We start from the raw sequence: 15,000 nt of genomic DNA, 5'->3' as shown, positions 1-15,000 counted from the left end.
TGGCAAAATCGACAGATCCGATAATTTGGAAAATCAAAACAATGGTCAGAAAAATGATGAAGATTTGCTTGATCTCGTGTTCATCGATTTTACGAGCAAACGCAGTGAAGTTCTTGTTTGCAAAGTGATTTCTTGCATCACTGCTATTGCCTATCTCTTGTCCCAGTACGATTCCGTTAGGAGTGAATAATAATGCCTTTGTCACTGTTCTGTTTGCTCTGGTTTCGATACACATTTGCTTTTGTGGTTGAACAGCAATAAACATTAAGTTTCCGGCTGTGAATGACACCAGTGAGGCAAGTAGAATAACTTTATGTATTTTGTACTTGTCACCAAGTATTCCCCATATTGGTGAGCCGATAAATTTTGTTAAGAATCGCAACCCAAGTACAGCACCCGTTTGACCAGCCGTAAGTCCAAGTTGTTTAAAATACAAAGCTATATAAGGAAATGAACTTCCGATGCCAATGTAAAATAAGAAATAATAACATTTATACAACATAGAGGACAGTTGTGACGTGTCTTGTGAAGACTGTCTTGAAATTTCTCTTCTTGCTTTCCGCTTGGTATCCTCGTCCTCCATTTTGTTTTCGCTAACAGAAGTTCCCACTAGCGCTCTTGAGTCTTCTCATTTAATGTTGCCAGAGAAAGTGATTTCAAAATCAAACTGACTCATTCGTAAGGTTGGGCATTCAGACTTATTTACATAATTATTCATTTTTCATGCTTGGACAGTGTTAGCCTGCGTGCAAGCGGTAGATGTTGTGTCGCCAAGAAACACTATCAGACGGTTATCAGACGCCATATTGGAAGAGCGTGGGATAGGTCTGGGCCCTGTGAAAAAACGACGGGGTCGACCCTCAACCCGGCCCAGACCTAGCCGCGCGAATCCAAGATGGCGACCTCATTACGAATTTAAGTTTTTTCGACTATCCAACCGCCTGCGTGCAGGCTAATATCGCTAAAACAATGCAGTTCAGCGGATCTCTATTGAATGAGAATCGTGTCATATTTGTAAGCGTTAAAGTAAAGAAAATTCGGGTTGTGAATCAATTATTATCGCTGAGATAATAAAAGTTAATAGATAACTAAAATTAGTAGTTAACTGACAATTGGCCAAAAAATTAGTAGTTAACTGACAATTGGGTACCCCCATTAGCACCCTCTTAAATGAGAATCGTGTCATATTTGTAAGCGTTAAACAATGCCGAAGTTCGACAAAAGTCAGTGCATAAACCACAGTGATTTTGAGCGGAACTGATAGCGGTAAAGGCTATTTACGAGATTTGTGGGGGAGGGGTGGGGGTAGGTGCGTTTGTTGCATTGTTCAGATCCTTGAGCAACATTTGGAGCTAAAATTTTAGATTTCTTGGCTGTGATAATTCGGCTATCCCAGAAACAGAAAATCGGTACTTGATACTTGACATTACTTTTAATATATCCTAAATGTTAATCTCCGAACAATATAGTTTACTGAAAGAAATCAAGCGGTGTGGTCTTGCCGCAGCACAGTCACAAATTGACTTATTTTTAGATACCCTTTACGCGCGAAAACAAACAAAGGTCCGCCACTTTAACCAACCAATAGAAGCCGTGCCACGCTTGACCGCTTCTGTCATGTTACATGCAATTTTCGCGTAAAGCCTGCTTGTTTAGCAATTCTAGTTTTCGTGCATTTCCGGATCCGCAAAAGTGCCATACACTACTACAATATGGAAAATATGGCATGATGAAAGCTTTATACAACCCAGTTTTAGTATTACTGGATACAATATTTCTGAAACGCTTAATAACCTTAAGCTGATTGTTAACACGATCACAGATGTCGGAAACATGTTCCCCCTAATAGAGAAATAACCCTCGCGCTTACGTAGGTAATTTAAGCAATTGTCTTTATAGACACCTCAAAAAATTCAAGCGGCTCCGACGGGATTCAAACTCATGACATGTGCGATGCCGGTGCAATGCTCTCCCAACTGAGTTCCCATTATATAGAGACCTGGCCTCGGTTGTTCAAAAGGTGGATAACGCTATCCACTGGATAGATCACTATCCAGCGGATAAACACTAGCAACACCAACTGAGTTATCCAGTGGATAGCGATTTATCCGGTGGATAGCCATGATCCACTCTTCGAATAAATGGGGCCTGAATTTTTGAGGTGTTTATAAGAGACAATCGTTTAAAATTGTTTAGGTAAGTGGGAAGATTAATTCTCTTTTCGTGTATAGTTTACTGCCAGATTAAAGGTGTACGTCTGTAGGAAGTGCATCTCTAGAGGTAAGATTCTCTATTGCGTCAGGCATTAATGACTCCATCTCGCGATTTTTCCTTTCCACAGGGTAGTATTTTGATTTTCCGAGACAGGAGCATGTAGCACTATGTTTGTGTTTATCGCACCGCTCAACACTCGGGATATCTGAAGTGTTTTGTCCAAAAAGAGATAACTCGAGGTCACTTGCATGACCTGGTACCGCAGGTTCACGTTTATGTACGGACCGAGTGTATGCACTGGTATGATTTTGACGAGTCTCTGCGCTAGGTATGTCAGCCTCATTTGCGCATTTGTTATTTCTAGATATATGATTTCCTCCCGTCTTGGCCTCGATGAAATCCAATATATTCTGAAAATGATTTCCACCCGCCCGCCACGTCGTATCTTTCATTGTGATAGGTTTTTGGCCATTGGATATTGACAAGGGCGCCATATTAGTGTATCTTGAATTTTGCTCGAACATTTCCAGCTCATCTAAGTTGAAGTCGAGTGGCTTAATGTACGAGGTGCTACTAAAAAGAACGTGAAAAGCGTTTTCATGATCAGCGTCGGCCTCTACAAAACCATCCGATATCCAGAAGCTGTGGCCAGCGCTTGTTGTGCCTGTAAAGAATTAAGGAAACCTTGCTGGTACTGGGTGCAGACAAAACGGAGTTTCAGAAACGATGGTAACCTCGGCAACTAAACTGGCTCCACAAAACAATAATATCGTTGGTCAAAAGAGCAGAAATAATCATGCCGTGCGCATTTTAGCACATAAAATCATCAAATTTGAGGTTTTGACGAAAACGCGAGCATACAAATGTGAACCTTTCATTTTCTTGTTTACTCTGAAACCTCGCGCACCCAATTAATTTTTTGGATACTTCGCAGGCTTAAACGATTTCATTTCCTTCGACCTTTTCGAGCCAAACGTTGATGACAAAATATTTCACCAGTAAAAAGGGCGTAGGTTTGAATCCAGTTTAAGCCTGAAATTTTCAGGCTTAAGTTCCTTTCGTTACTATTAAAGTAGCGTTCATAACTGCGAAGATCTCAAACTGACTTAAAGGGCCAGTTTTTTCAAGTTTCAATCAATTTGCATCCTCTCTCCATCCATGGATGCAAATAACAAAGAATAGCTTCAGTGCACTTCAGTTGTTATTGGCAACAAAAGTACACCATTGATTTTTGGTCTTGATTGATGCAAAGACGTATTTTAGTGTTTTTAAGTTGGACTGAAATAGCGTGACACTGCCTCTTTAACTAGTGTAAATTTAATTGAACAAGCTTTCAATTTTTTTACACTATTAACAATGTTGTCAACTTGATAAAACACTCCAGACTTAGGTTCAAAGGCACGTGTTGAAGACAATGTCGAAACCGTTTAAATGGCCCTTAAAACACGTGCACGTTTCAAACGTGTTATAAATTTCTGATCGCGGCGTTTGACGAAATTCACTCTTTCCAAGATACTCAAGTAAAAAATCAGCCAGCCCGCATACTTACAGTTAAAGTTATGCGACCTTGAACGCGATGATTTTTGAAATTTCCTGTTGCAACATTTTGTGCAAGGCCACCTCAGTGCCCGATGATATGCCCTTCTGTAAGGAAGCCACCTGATACCGTATATCAAAGGGTTCAAGAGACTGCTGACCAGTGGTAACTGGAGCGCACACAAGCCGAACAGCGAAGGATAGTCCACTGAAAGAGTACCAAGTGTAATGGCTATCTGAAATAAATTAGAATAAAATATAACAGAGAAGCCTAGATGTTTTGGAATTGATGTTAAAGCTTTATGTCTTGGTATTTAAATGTTTAAAATTCAAGCGGTTCTGTTTTGCTTGAAATCAAAATGATAAGCGGGACAATTGTAACAACGGTTTATTCAATTTTCTGTTTTGATTCTTGATCGTAATACTAAAGAGAGGAGATATTCCTTCCACGTATGCACTGTATTTTAAGGCACAGAGTCTCCATAGTGATTAATATGATGGGTTTTCTTTACACGTTCCCGCAGTTGACCAAACTAATGTAATTTAAAAAATAAAAAAGAAAACTGAAATAATCATACAAAAATTTGGGCCTGGGCTCAAATCCAGATGCTAGGCAAGTATTGAGGTTAACGTTCGTGTATGGAAATCAAAGCGCGAAATAAAACGTCACGGATTAGTCGGGTGAGACCGATTCGGCTAACTCAATGTTGTATCCAAGTTAAATCCCTTAGGAGTAAAACGTTTTGTTCCAAGTATTTTGATATCATTTAAATATGACTGCTACATTATCATGCAAATGCAACACATAAAGAACCTTAACCAACGAAAGGTTTCAATTGGGTACAACATTGAGTCAACCGAATCGGTCTATTGCTCTATATGGGGTGACAAATCGCGATGAAGTGTCCTCTGTCAGCTCTCTTACCATCCAAGGCAACAAGCAACAGAAATAAACAGCAACGACCAAAGCTGCTAAAATAGTGAGATCTTTGTTATCAGTAGGGTCCGCCAAGTGGGAAACTTCACGCTGTTTAGCAGAAAAGCTGAACCCGTCATCTTTTCTCAACTTGGTACTGAACGATCCCTTGTTCGATGTGCTGAATATTGCGTAAAAACACAAGCAACTGACTAACAACAAACACATGAGGAAAACGACGAAAAATCCCGCCACAGGATTTTCGTACAGGAACAGGCAAAAAGTATATCCTGTATCCTTGGAAACGTGGAAACCGTCTAACCACAGCAGAGGCCACGTCGCTATAAACGCGGAGATTATCCATTTTCCAAAGAAAAATGCAACGAACAACTTTCCTTTCCATTGTTTTCGATAGAAGCGCGGTGTTAAAGTAATGAAAAATCTATCTAGTCCGAGAAGAGTAATTGCTAATGTGGCAGCACAACGAAGAAACACGATACTCCATGCTTGAAGTCTGCACAAAGTAAAGTACTTGTAGAAATTGTTTCCTTTGTCAAAAAACACGAACAAAGAGACAACATTTGGTCCCAAAATATTTAAAATGTCTATCAAAGAGATCGTGACGAGAAGAAAACTGAAGGTACTCTTTCGTTTTGTGAAACACAAAATGCTAACAACAGTTAACAGGTTTCCTGCTAATATAATGAACGACACTACAAACACTGTAGTTATTAAAGCAATACGAATCTCTGGAGATGCACTGTTGAATGTTTGTTCTCCATTAACATTCTCTGATTCCATGACGCTATCGGTTTGACCAGACTGAATATCTCTTTCCTGAGTCAGTGTGTAAGAATAACGTACTGCCAAACAATAAAGTAGAAATCATGGACTGCATGTATGCCCAAGCCAAAACTTTTGTAAATGGAAGCCTTTGCATGCAACTAACCGCAAATTTCAATAAAAAGCGTTGAAGGGCCAATGATACGGAGTTTCAATCTGTTTTCCCACTCAAGCGGGAATGATTTCTAACACGATGCTACACAATTGTTACAGGTTGAAAATTCTCTAGTTTTAATACGAAACAAATACAGCTTTGTCATAGAGAATAATTTATCAGCCAGTGTAGATAACGTAACATTTTTCTGATTGGTTTTAAATATTTATCTCTTTGACAAAAAACAGGTCTTATAAAATATTGATTAAAACCGATTGATTATTGTGATTTATGCCCAATTTGGCATAATTTCACAATTGAGAGAATGGTACTCCTCTGTGATTGTGGTTTTTACGACTGGACGATAAAGTTAAAAGAAAAAACAAAGAAACGAATAAACAATTTTCAGTTTCGGCCCTTGTTTATTAGTAACATTTGCCTTATTTTTAAAATTTTAGATTATGCTTGAGTAGTAACAAGAACGTTTATCATCAATATTTCATATACGGCTGGCTCATTGATCCTCATTAATTCCTTTTCTTACCGCTTCCAGAATTTTTAATGAAATTTTGATCGTGGTTTTATGAATATGATAAAAGAAAAATAATTCTTTTTGAATGGAATACAGAAAAGGAAATTACAATCGTGTGCTCTCCATTAGTCGTTTCTGAAGAGTTAAAAAGAAGTGAAGATATTTCCTTGGATTATCTCAGTTCTAAACTGCAGCTGATGGATTGTTAAGAACCGAAGCCTTTCTTTTGGGTATGACGCATTTGGATTTGTGGAGTTGGACCTTGTTTCATGAAATAAACAGCTAAAGGCTTCAGGCACGAACCCAGGATCTTAGGAGGGGGTGCACCAATAAGTAATGGCGTAGCTGACTTCTGACGTGTTTTTCTTTTCCCGCAGAATACCAGTTGTATTAGAAAGCCGCAGGTCAGGGGGGTGGGGGGGGGGGGTGGAAACGCATTCCCTGGCCCTCCCGGCGCCCGCCCGCCCGCCCCCCCCCCCCCCCCCCCCGCCCCTGAGCTGCTAAATGTTAATTGAACGCAGTGGCAAGCAAATAACGTATAAATCTCCGTTATTTGCTTGTTACTAAATAGTTCACTATATTATTTGAAAATACTGTGGTCAACTACTCACTGGCTAAGCTGACACGGTTTCCGAGATCGCTAATTCGTTTGTCAAAATTACGATTGGTTTGCACAAAAGAGAGCGATGGCTCGCTTACCGACGTATTATTTTCTTGACCTTGTTACCTGACTAGTAATACCTATGTATGAATACTTCAGCGTAGCTGATCGGATGACAATTCTTTTTACTGGTGGAGTCTGCGTTGGTAGCTATATATGTCATCTCAGTACGGAGTGCCGGACATTTGGATTGAGTTATATAGATCCAGCGACTACTGTGACGTATTTGACTGCAATTGGATCATTATACGTTTCTGAGGCACCCAGCACGACCAAACAGTAACCTATTCGACTTAACGATATAAGTACATTTTGTTACAAGCAAACGATCATTTCTATATAAGAAATCTAAGATCAGCCTAGTCTTTTTTTTTCGGAAATCGTGCACGACATGAAATTACGTTTACAGACCGCTATCAAAAGTCTCGTCGTCAGGCAGAGATACATCTTTATCAATTGTTGCTCCTAATTCTACGTCGACTGTTGATAAAGATATACTTAAATGGCTGGGGTTCACGATTCCTTTGTCCTCGTCAGTGTTGTCGTTGGCAAATGTAAGGTTCCATTTCTGGTTTCTTTCTTGCTCGTCTTCTTGCGGCTTCTCTTGTCCGTGGCTTCCTTCAAATTCCACCCCTGTTACACTGGTAGAGTGATGATTTGATACTCCATTCTCCCCACGAAGTTTCCCTTCGCGAACAGAAAAATCAATGCTTTTACGAGCATTAGACTGAAGGGCCGAAGCTGTTGAAAATTTCACAAAGGACCCTTTGCGACGAGTGCCATCTGTCGATTAAAGAAAAAAATGCGCCAAATGTTTGGTCCAACTTGTATTAGTATCGCCCAACTAGAGGACTAATGCAAATCCTGCATTTTGATTGGCTACGCTACTAGAGGACTATTAGTGATAGTCCTCGAGTAGCGAAAAGCGTGACTCTTTCTTTCGTTTTATTCCCAAATAAATATTTCTTCAACTTGCATTTGCTAACTTTATTATTGCCTCTTCTGTCCGATTAGTTGGGTGATACTAAAACAATTAGACCCTTTGCCCTCATGGGCTATTGACCTTGCGGGCTACAGGTCTAATTGTTAAATAGGTCACTATAAAGCCTATCTAATAGGCCTTTTGCAACTAACGATCACATGGTACAAAATCCGCCATGCTGGAGGGGAAGCTCATTATTATACCCCACTGGGACATTAAAACAAAGAGACCTGAACCAGTCAAGCTTGACTTGCCTTTGTTTTAATGTCCCAGTGGGGGAATATTAATGAGCTTGCCCTCCAGCATGGCGGATTTTGTACCATGTGATCGTTAGTTGCAAAAGGCCTATTCCCTAAAACTCACCGAAAGACTAACTGATACTGAACTTCAAAATTATTTTTGTCTTTATACTTGATTTTGAACGAAGGCTAGCGTGAAACTTCCGTTATTTTGGAGATAGGCGTGGCTGACACGTGCACCCGCTGATAAAGTCTGTAATAGCGCAACGATGGCTCAGTTGGTTGAGCATCGGGCTGTCATGCGGGAGGTCGTGAGTTCGACTCCGGCTGGACCAACACTCAGGGTCTTTAAATAACTGAGGACAAAAGTGCTGTTTTTGTAATGACATCTACAAGTAGTTAGACCCTCTAGTCTTCTCGCAGTCCCTGTGTAAAGGTATAGAACCTACACACTATTCGCAAAGAGTGGGGCATGGTGTTCCCGGTGTTGTGGTCTGTCCCCTGTGACTGATATCATGGTTGCACGCGAGCGTTTTAATGAGTTGCGACTCCTAAGCTCCTCGTGGGTAAATCAGCTATGACTATGACTACCAGTGAGCTTAACAAAATAAATAAACAAAATAAATTTTAAAAAAAGGAGTTGCTTTCAAACCACTGATGAAGAGGGAGTACCCTCGAAACGTTTGGTTCTCTGTTAAACTTCTTGCGCGCAAATTTGAACTTTCATATTATATTCATCCGCATTACTGCGCAACACAGTTTCTTCGAATTATTGTTGCGTAAACCTACCAAGGAATGTAGCGTCGGGTTTTTCTCCTCCACACATTGACAAGATTTTCTTGAATATGTAAATGTATCCGTTTCTGTATCTTCGGCTCATTTTGCCGTAGAGAATGGGATTGATGAGTGCGTTTACGAGAGAAAAGAAACCGATTAAAATGACTGTTGCGCGGTCGGTTCGCCCAGTTACCATGCTGTAAAGGTTTGCCAGCTAAAAAGAAAGCAAAACCAAGTAACAGAGTTTGAAATAAAATGAAAAACAAGAACAGAGAAAAACAGTGACCACATCCATACATCACAGGCAAATGAGTCTCAGAGCTTGACTAACCGCAACTAAGTCAGCGGCGGAAAGATAATATAAGAAAAAGCCGGAGAATAGTAACACATTGCATTAGACCACTAGCCTTTAATCTGCCAACCCAAACCCTCTGTCCTGCGCTTTTGAGGGCGAGACCAGTTGGGGAGGGGAGGGGAGGGGAGGGGAGGGTGGAGAGAAACGTGAACTCCATAGATCCATGAGAAGTTAAAATGAGTGTGACTAAATTTGGGACGTAAAATGGTCTTTTATCGATATTGATACTTAATTAATAATGGTAATAGGATTGAGTGGAGTCCAATTTAGTCTGTAATCATACGAGTGATTAACAAAATCGGATGACCGCGTTGCGGGAGTCCGATTTGTTTAAACACGAGTATGATCACAGACCAAATTGGACGACACGAAGTCCTGTTATCAATTAATCATAACCATTACAATTTCCAAGAAAACAAAATTAACGCATTCCTTTTTCACTGCTTGTCCATTTTGGAAAATCCCCACTGACTTTGGTAGGGTAAGTGGTTGTTGCTATGGTTATTGTGATAAATTCTGTGATTGGTGGATTAAGCTGAGTGCACTTAATATGATTGACTGATGTAACTGTCCGATTTCAGGTATCCGATTACAGCCAACTTTCCGATTTCACTGTCCGATCTCAACCCTACACAATAATTAGTGAAAAATAAAGTAGTTAATGCACCAATTACATTTCAGAAACTTGTAATGGTTGTGATTAAGGGATTAATCGGGCGAGTAATTTCAAAATAGGCCGATAGCGAAGCGCTCGATTCTTCCCTGAATTGTAAGACACGAAGTCCTGTTATCAATTGATCGTAACTATCGCAAAACACGAGAAGGCGACTGTGATAAATTTTTTAGATCTTAATCTGCTCAACTTTTCTTAGTTTTTTTAATAGCTCTGGAAAAGGTAAATGATTCAAATACAACTAGCTCGCGCTTGTTGACGCATAAACTGAACTGCAACTATCCAATTCCAAGGTGTCCAATTACAAAATGCCCTATTGCTGAAATCAAGGCTGTTGATAACCAATCAGATTCGAGAATTTTGTAATAGTTACGTGATGTAATGATATCCTTCATAGCCTGCAAGCCAAAAACTTCACATTATTAAGACCTTTTCAGATAAACTCAGAGGCAGGTGTACAATAATTTATCTCTATTTCAGCGGGTTTTCCAAGGGGCACAAGCAAAGAATCAGTACGCCTGTGCGTTGTCTTTATTCTGGTTTTATTTGTTCATTATAAACTTGTTGAGACGCAACGTAAAAAAAAAACAATTTCTTTCTTGGTATCGTTATTGTCTTTGCACGTATACATACACAAAAATGAAGTTAGCGGAAATTGTAGCTTTTGGAATCAATTTTGCTGCAAAGTCGGAGTCAATGTCACCAAACAGGGTACAATAAACCAACAAAAGCTTTTGACAGGTTTTCGGGAAGGATTTGGGAAGGATTAAACAGTATGCTAATCTTGTTGTCGGCTTTCAACGATAATCCCATTAATGTCGGGTTTATGAAACAATCTTTTTATGTTCTAGTGTCACTTTAATGAACTCTACAAATCACTTCGATTCCACCAAAACATTGACATGATCTATTAATAAGACCCTGGAACTGTATTCATTATTAAAAGTAGGCGGTAGGCTATTATAAAACTTGTACCGTAAAATGTTTCCAATATTTGTTCCTTGCTTTATTTTAGACGCGCTACAACGCAAAGCAAAAGGTTATCAAAGCGCAAACTGAACAAACCCTGAAACAAATTCTATATTATGCTTTAGAGGGAAAAAACTGTCATAATATCCACAGCATGCGAATAGCTTCTCCCAGGAAGTGTTTTTCTAAGAAGATTTGTGTCTTTTGGAAACATGTACAAAAATGTAATCATAATTTAAGTAATGCAGCTTCACCTTATAATTACGGTGCATTTAGATTGTCATTCAAGTACATTTACCGCATTTTTAAAACGCCCCGGGGTTTTCGCATTTTTGGCACCATGCAGCTATTCACCAATGGAGTGACTTTGATTGAAGAATGTTTGAACGAACTCCCTACAGCGATATTGTCTACCCGGCTTGTCTAAGGCAAATGAAGTACCCTAACGACCACTTCGGCTATAATATAAACTGAAAATTTTTTTGTGTAAACCATCGATTTGACCAATTTAGTACAGAAGGACTTTCATTAGAATCACCAAATGGCGTTTTATATAATGCGAAAAGATAGACTTTCGACCGACTGGTCCCGGGACGGATCATGTAATTTAAAACCCAGCTTTAATCTGAGGGGGTTTCCACCCTGAGCAATTCATTTTTGAAAGTTTACTTATTTGAGTCAACTTCAACTTTAATGGGGTTTGGAACGTTTGTGGATCTACTTAAATTCTGACCTAGGTTTTCAACAGACATAACACACAGCAATTACACTTATCAAGATGCACGCATGCACGACCAAAAAGGACTCACCAAGTAAGGCAACCAACTGAAGTAGTAAAGCAACACCACTACGGCCATCATGAATGACATCTGCTTGACTTGCCGTGTTCCTGCGCTTTCCCGACCCTTGTAATTTTTCAAGCCAGTTTGCTTGGAAGCCGCCATCACAGATTGGCGTTTCACAAATTTGCTGCTAGTAATCTTGATGGCTATAAAGCACATTAATACCAGCACTAACTGTAGCACACCAATGCCAATGATAATGTATCCGTACATGATTCCGAAATCAGATAGCTGATAAAAACAGTAACCACCTCTGAAACTTGAATGCCCCACTCCGATGAACGGTAAAATTGCCAGGACGATAGAAAACAACCAGACAGCGACGATCGCTTTCCTTGCCCTTCCAATTGTAACAATGATGTGGTGCTGCAATGGCCTCGTCAACAAGATGGCTCTATCGCCTGATATCAAAGTTATCGTGCACACGGAAGCAATACGAAACGTATACGTGCAAGTAACGAACGCGGCACAGGACACCGGTGTCCAGAGATGAGGACCAAGGAAGTTGTTCACGATGTTGAGCATTTGGAGCGGAATAGCTGCATTTACAGTGTCTGCAATCGACAGCGAGAATATCAGCACGTCGGCTATGTTCCATGGCCTGTATAAGGTAAGTGTCGTGAGAATTAGAAAGTGTCCACAAACTAAGAACGCAATTACTCCTTCCACTATCAAACCCAAAATGGGATTGATCTGGAAAAGAACCTCGCTTGCAGCAGTTGTACCATTCTCTAAAGAAACATTCGAAATTGCTATCGTTAAAGACAGCGACATTTGTGTGAGAAATTGACAGCACTGCCTTGAACAGAAACTCAATATGTGAGTGAGGAGTCTTCCTTCAGGTTTGCAGTTCTCGATGCACAATCAGGCTGTATCCCAGAATTTTCCTTTAATTCTAGGATAATGCATACATTCAAACTTTAGATATGTATTAGCCTCTTAATAACATCAAGCGAGAATTATCTTTACAATGAACGCATTTATTTCTTTCTGTTTACTTTTCTTGACAGATAATGAGTTTACTCCAGCGAAACTGTCTTGCAAGACTAAATTGAATATAATGCCGCCAAAAGAATCAATATGAGAAAGTTAATTAGTATAGGAAGTTTTGAATTGCGGGTTTATTTAGAAACATTGCCACTTTTTATTGGGGCTTGAAAAGCGTTTTTGAGATCAGGTTGCTGCGAAAGAAAACATGGATCTTTAGTGAGAATGAGGAATGTATTTTATTATTATAAACTAGGGGAGACAAGCGTAAATTAAGCTTAAACAATTACATTATCATTTGAAGACTACATTGGTATTGTTTTAGCGCGTGACTGTCGCCTTATTAAACAAAATGAAACAAGAGCTAGCTGTTCTTTGACAATACGAGATTATAAAAATAGTAAAATAATGAACTATGAAGTTTCCTTTTCGTTTGGTTACAGCAGCATGACCTGATACAAAGCAAGACGCCTAAGAGCAATCACGTGGGTTGCAAAAGGGTGATTCAAAGGGAACGCTAAATTAATCTCAAATTTTGGAGCTCTCCCGGCGTCTGTAGACGCATGAGGCAGCCACGACACTCTATAGATCACGGTCAGGCGCGGATCCAGGGGAGGTGAAATGGGTGAATTTTCAGCCCCCTTTTTCTGAGCCCCCCTTCTTTCTTTTTTTTTTCTTATCCCTCAAACACCTCAACCAGGCTTTGGTTCTATTACATTATTACAACAATTCACCCCCTGCACGGTCTGTAGTTAAACATAATGCCCATCGGGAGCATATCCCTCTCCACTTCGCGCAGCACTGGCGGATTCATCTTGTGCCGTCCTATCTTCCTCTGCTCTTATTCTTTGTCCTTTATTCTCTACCATATTCTTTGTCTTGTCGACGCTGATGTTAAGGTCGAAGAAAGAGGCAACGTTTCCAAAATCTGACACGCTGTTCTAAACTTCTTAGGCAGTGTTAGACAATACAACAATTTGACCGCGCGCTGGCAACACGACCGTTGTTGACTGCCCAGTCACAAGTCAACAACGGTCGTGTTGCCAGCGCGTGGTCAAATTCAAATGGACCAATCAGAGTTGAGGCTGAAACCATCTTGCGAGTTTCCGTTGTTGACTACCCGGTCACAAGCCTCTGAGGAAAGCCGAAGAGGTGAATTTTAAGGCAAAGTTTTCGTTCGCCACGAGTCTTTCGGCCGCCAAAACACACGTATTTGGAGTGAAATTTATTGGGCTTTATGGAACTGTTGTTTTTATTGCGATTCGGGACTTTTCCTGTTGAGGAGAAAACGATTTGTGGAGTGAGGTCTGGCCAGTGATGGATGGAGTCACCGGCCTTCCCATTATTTCAGCAACGGCCTTCCGGATGACTTCACTAAACGGCGTCAGAATGGCTCGAAACTCGCCAAAAGAGACAAGTTGGTCACAGATTTGAGGTAGGAAAACTTTATTTCAAATGAGATAGTTATTTACACAATTTTTTTACGATCGGTGATTTTCCCATACAATTCTCTACATACACAAACTGTCGCATACACCACGTATTTTCAGCTTGGGGCGCCTGTGCTCACCTCTGTTTTCTTTCAAAGGTTTGCCTCTACCCACATTCCAGCTTAATGATGCCAGCCTGGGGTTTTCTGTTGACGAAGATGGCCCGGAAGATCACTTATAAAATGATGAACCTACCAGATATAATCCACTTCGCACACTCTTCGAACATGAACTGTTGACATTTGTCACGTGACGCCTAAACCTGAGCCCACATTTACTCGAAACCGCAGATGTTGCTATGAGAACTTCTTATATGGCGTTATCAAGTACCGCAAGCCGTCTTTTCGCGAAAGATTACTTTAAAAAAATAAGTATTTCGGTCGTAAAGGGTTAACGAATCACTATTTGACGGTCCGCCCTTAAAAAAAGTAAAATTTACAAACAGGAGTGTTCGCTTTCTCGTTTATAAGGTCTATTCTTTGGACAGAAAGCTAAATGTAGTATATGACGGTCTGCACAGTCACAAAATCTCGTTTAACGGACTGCTTGAGATTTTTCATATCGGACTGGAGTATTACGTTTCCTTAACCACCTTGAAAAGTCAAGTTCTTTACACGCAAATTTCGAACAAATTGATTGTCTTGAGTAGAAAAAGTAAAGGCCGTTGCCTTTGTCTTTTTTTAACTCAAACGTCACGGCGTGATTTTAAGCCTGCACTCTTGATTAACACTAGAATTCTTCTTTCGAGGTGGCCATTTGTGCCTAACAACACTACTAGAATTCTGTTTTCGCGGAGGCTCACAAAAATGGCATTTTTGTCTGTGGGTTTATAATTCTCGATAACAAGTGATCGGAGTTTTTTTACTCCACTGTATTCATGTCATGCTGAT

At 40.1% G+C, this 15,000-nt stretch overlaps 3 protein-coding genes across 5 annotated transcripts in view; all 3 read right to left on the bottom strand.

Moving 5' to 3' along the window:
* LOC137995647 (major facilitator superfamily domain-containing protein 6-like) overlaps window positions 1-835 on the bottom strand; it is a 10,769-nt gene extending 9,934 nt beyond the window's left edge. For both annotated transcript variants that reach the window (XM_068841172.1, XM_068841173.1), the window contains exon 1: window positions 1-835. This exon is cut by the window's left edge and continues 687 nt beyond it. In XM_068841172.1, coding sequence (XP_068697273.1) covers window positions 1-583 — 583 coding nt within the window. In that variant the 5' untranslated portion in view covers window positions 584-835.
* A 612-nt stretch (window positions 836-1,447) lies between these two features.
* Window positions 1,448-5,545, bottom strand: LOC137995634 (type-1 angiotensin II receptor B-like). The gene is made up of 3 exons (XM_068841160.1): window positions 4,676-5,545; window positions 3,764-3,986; window positions 1,448-2,878 (listed from the first exon to the last, which is right to left on the bottom strand). Exons 1-3 carry the CDS (start codon window positions 5,465-5,467, stop codon window positions 2,244-2,246), a joined length of 1,650 nt encoding a protein of 549 aa, XP_068697261.1. The 5' UTR covers window positions 5,468-5,545; the 3' UTR covers window positions 1,448-2,243.
* An 826-nt stretch (window positions 5,546-6,371) lies between these two features.
* LOC137995633 (opsin-1-like) lies at window positions 6,372-12,501 on the bottom strand. Of its 2 annotated transcripts, XR_011122272.1 has the most exons (4): window positions 11,601-12,501; window positions 8,807-9,008; window positions 6,855-7,579; window positions 6,372-6,396 (listed from the first exon to the last, which is right to left on the bottom strand). XR_011122272.1 is itself a non-coding variant. In XM_068841159.1 (3 exons), exons 1-3 carry the CDS (start codon window positions 12,405-12,407, stop codon window positions 7,200-7,202), a joined length of 1,389 nt encoding a protein of 462 aa, XP_068697260.1. In that variant the 5' UTR covers window positions 12,408-12,501; the 3' UTR covers window positions 6,640-7,199. The 2 variants fall into 2 exon arrangements, 1 of the variants encoding a protein (XP_068697260.1); XM_068841159.1 differs by lacking the exon at window positions 6,372-6,396 and having other exon boundaries at window positions 6,640-7,579.
* Window positions 12,502-15,000: the final 2,499 nt, after the last annotated feature.

The sequence above is a fragment of the Montipora foliosa genome, chromosome 3 (assembly GCF_036669935.1).
Source record: "Montipora foliosa isolate CH-2021 chromosome 3, ASM3666993v2, whole genome shotgun sequence".
Taxonomy (NCBI): Eukaryota; Metazoa; Cnidaria; class Anthozoa; order Scleractinia; family Acroporidae; genus Montipora; species Montipora foliosa.
Note: the sequence above shows the minus strand (reverse complement) of the source record. Positions and strands in the feature narration are given on the sequence as shown.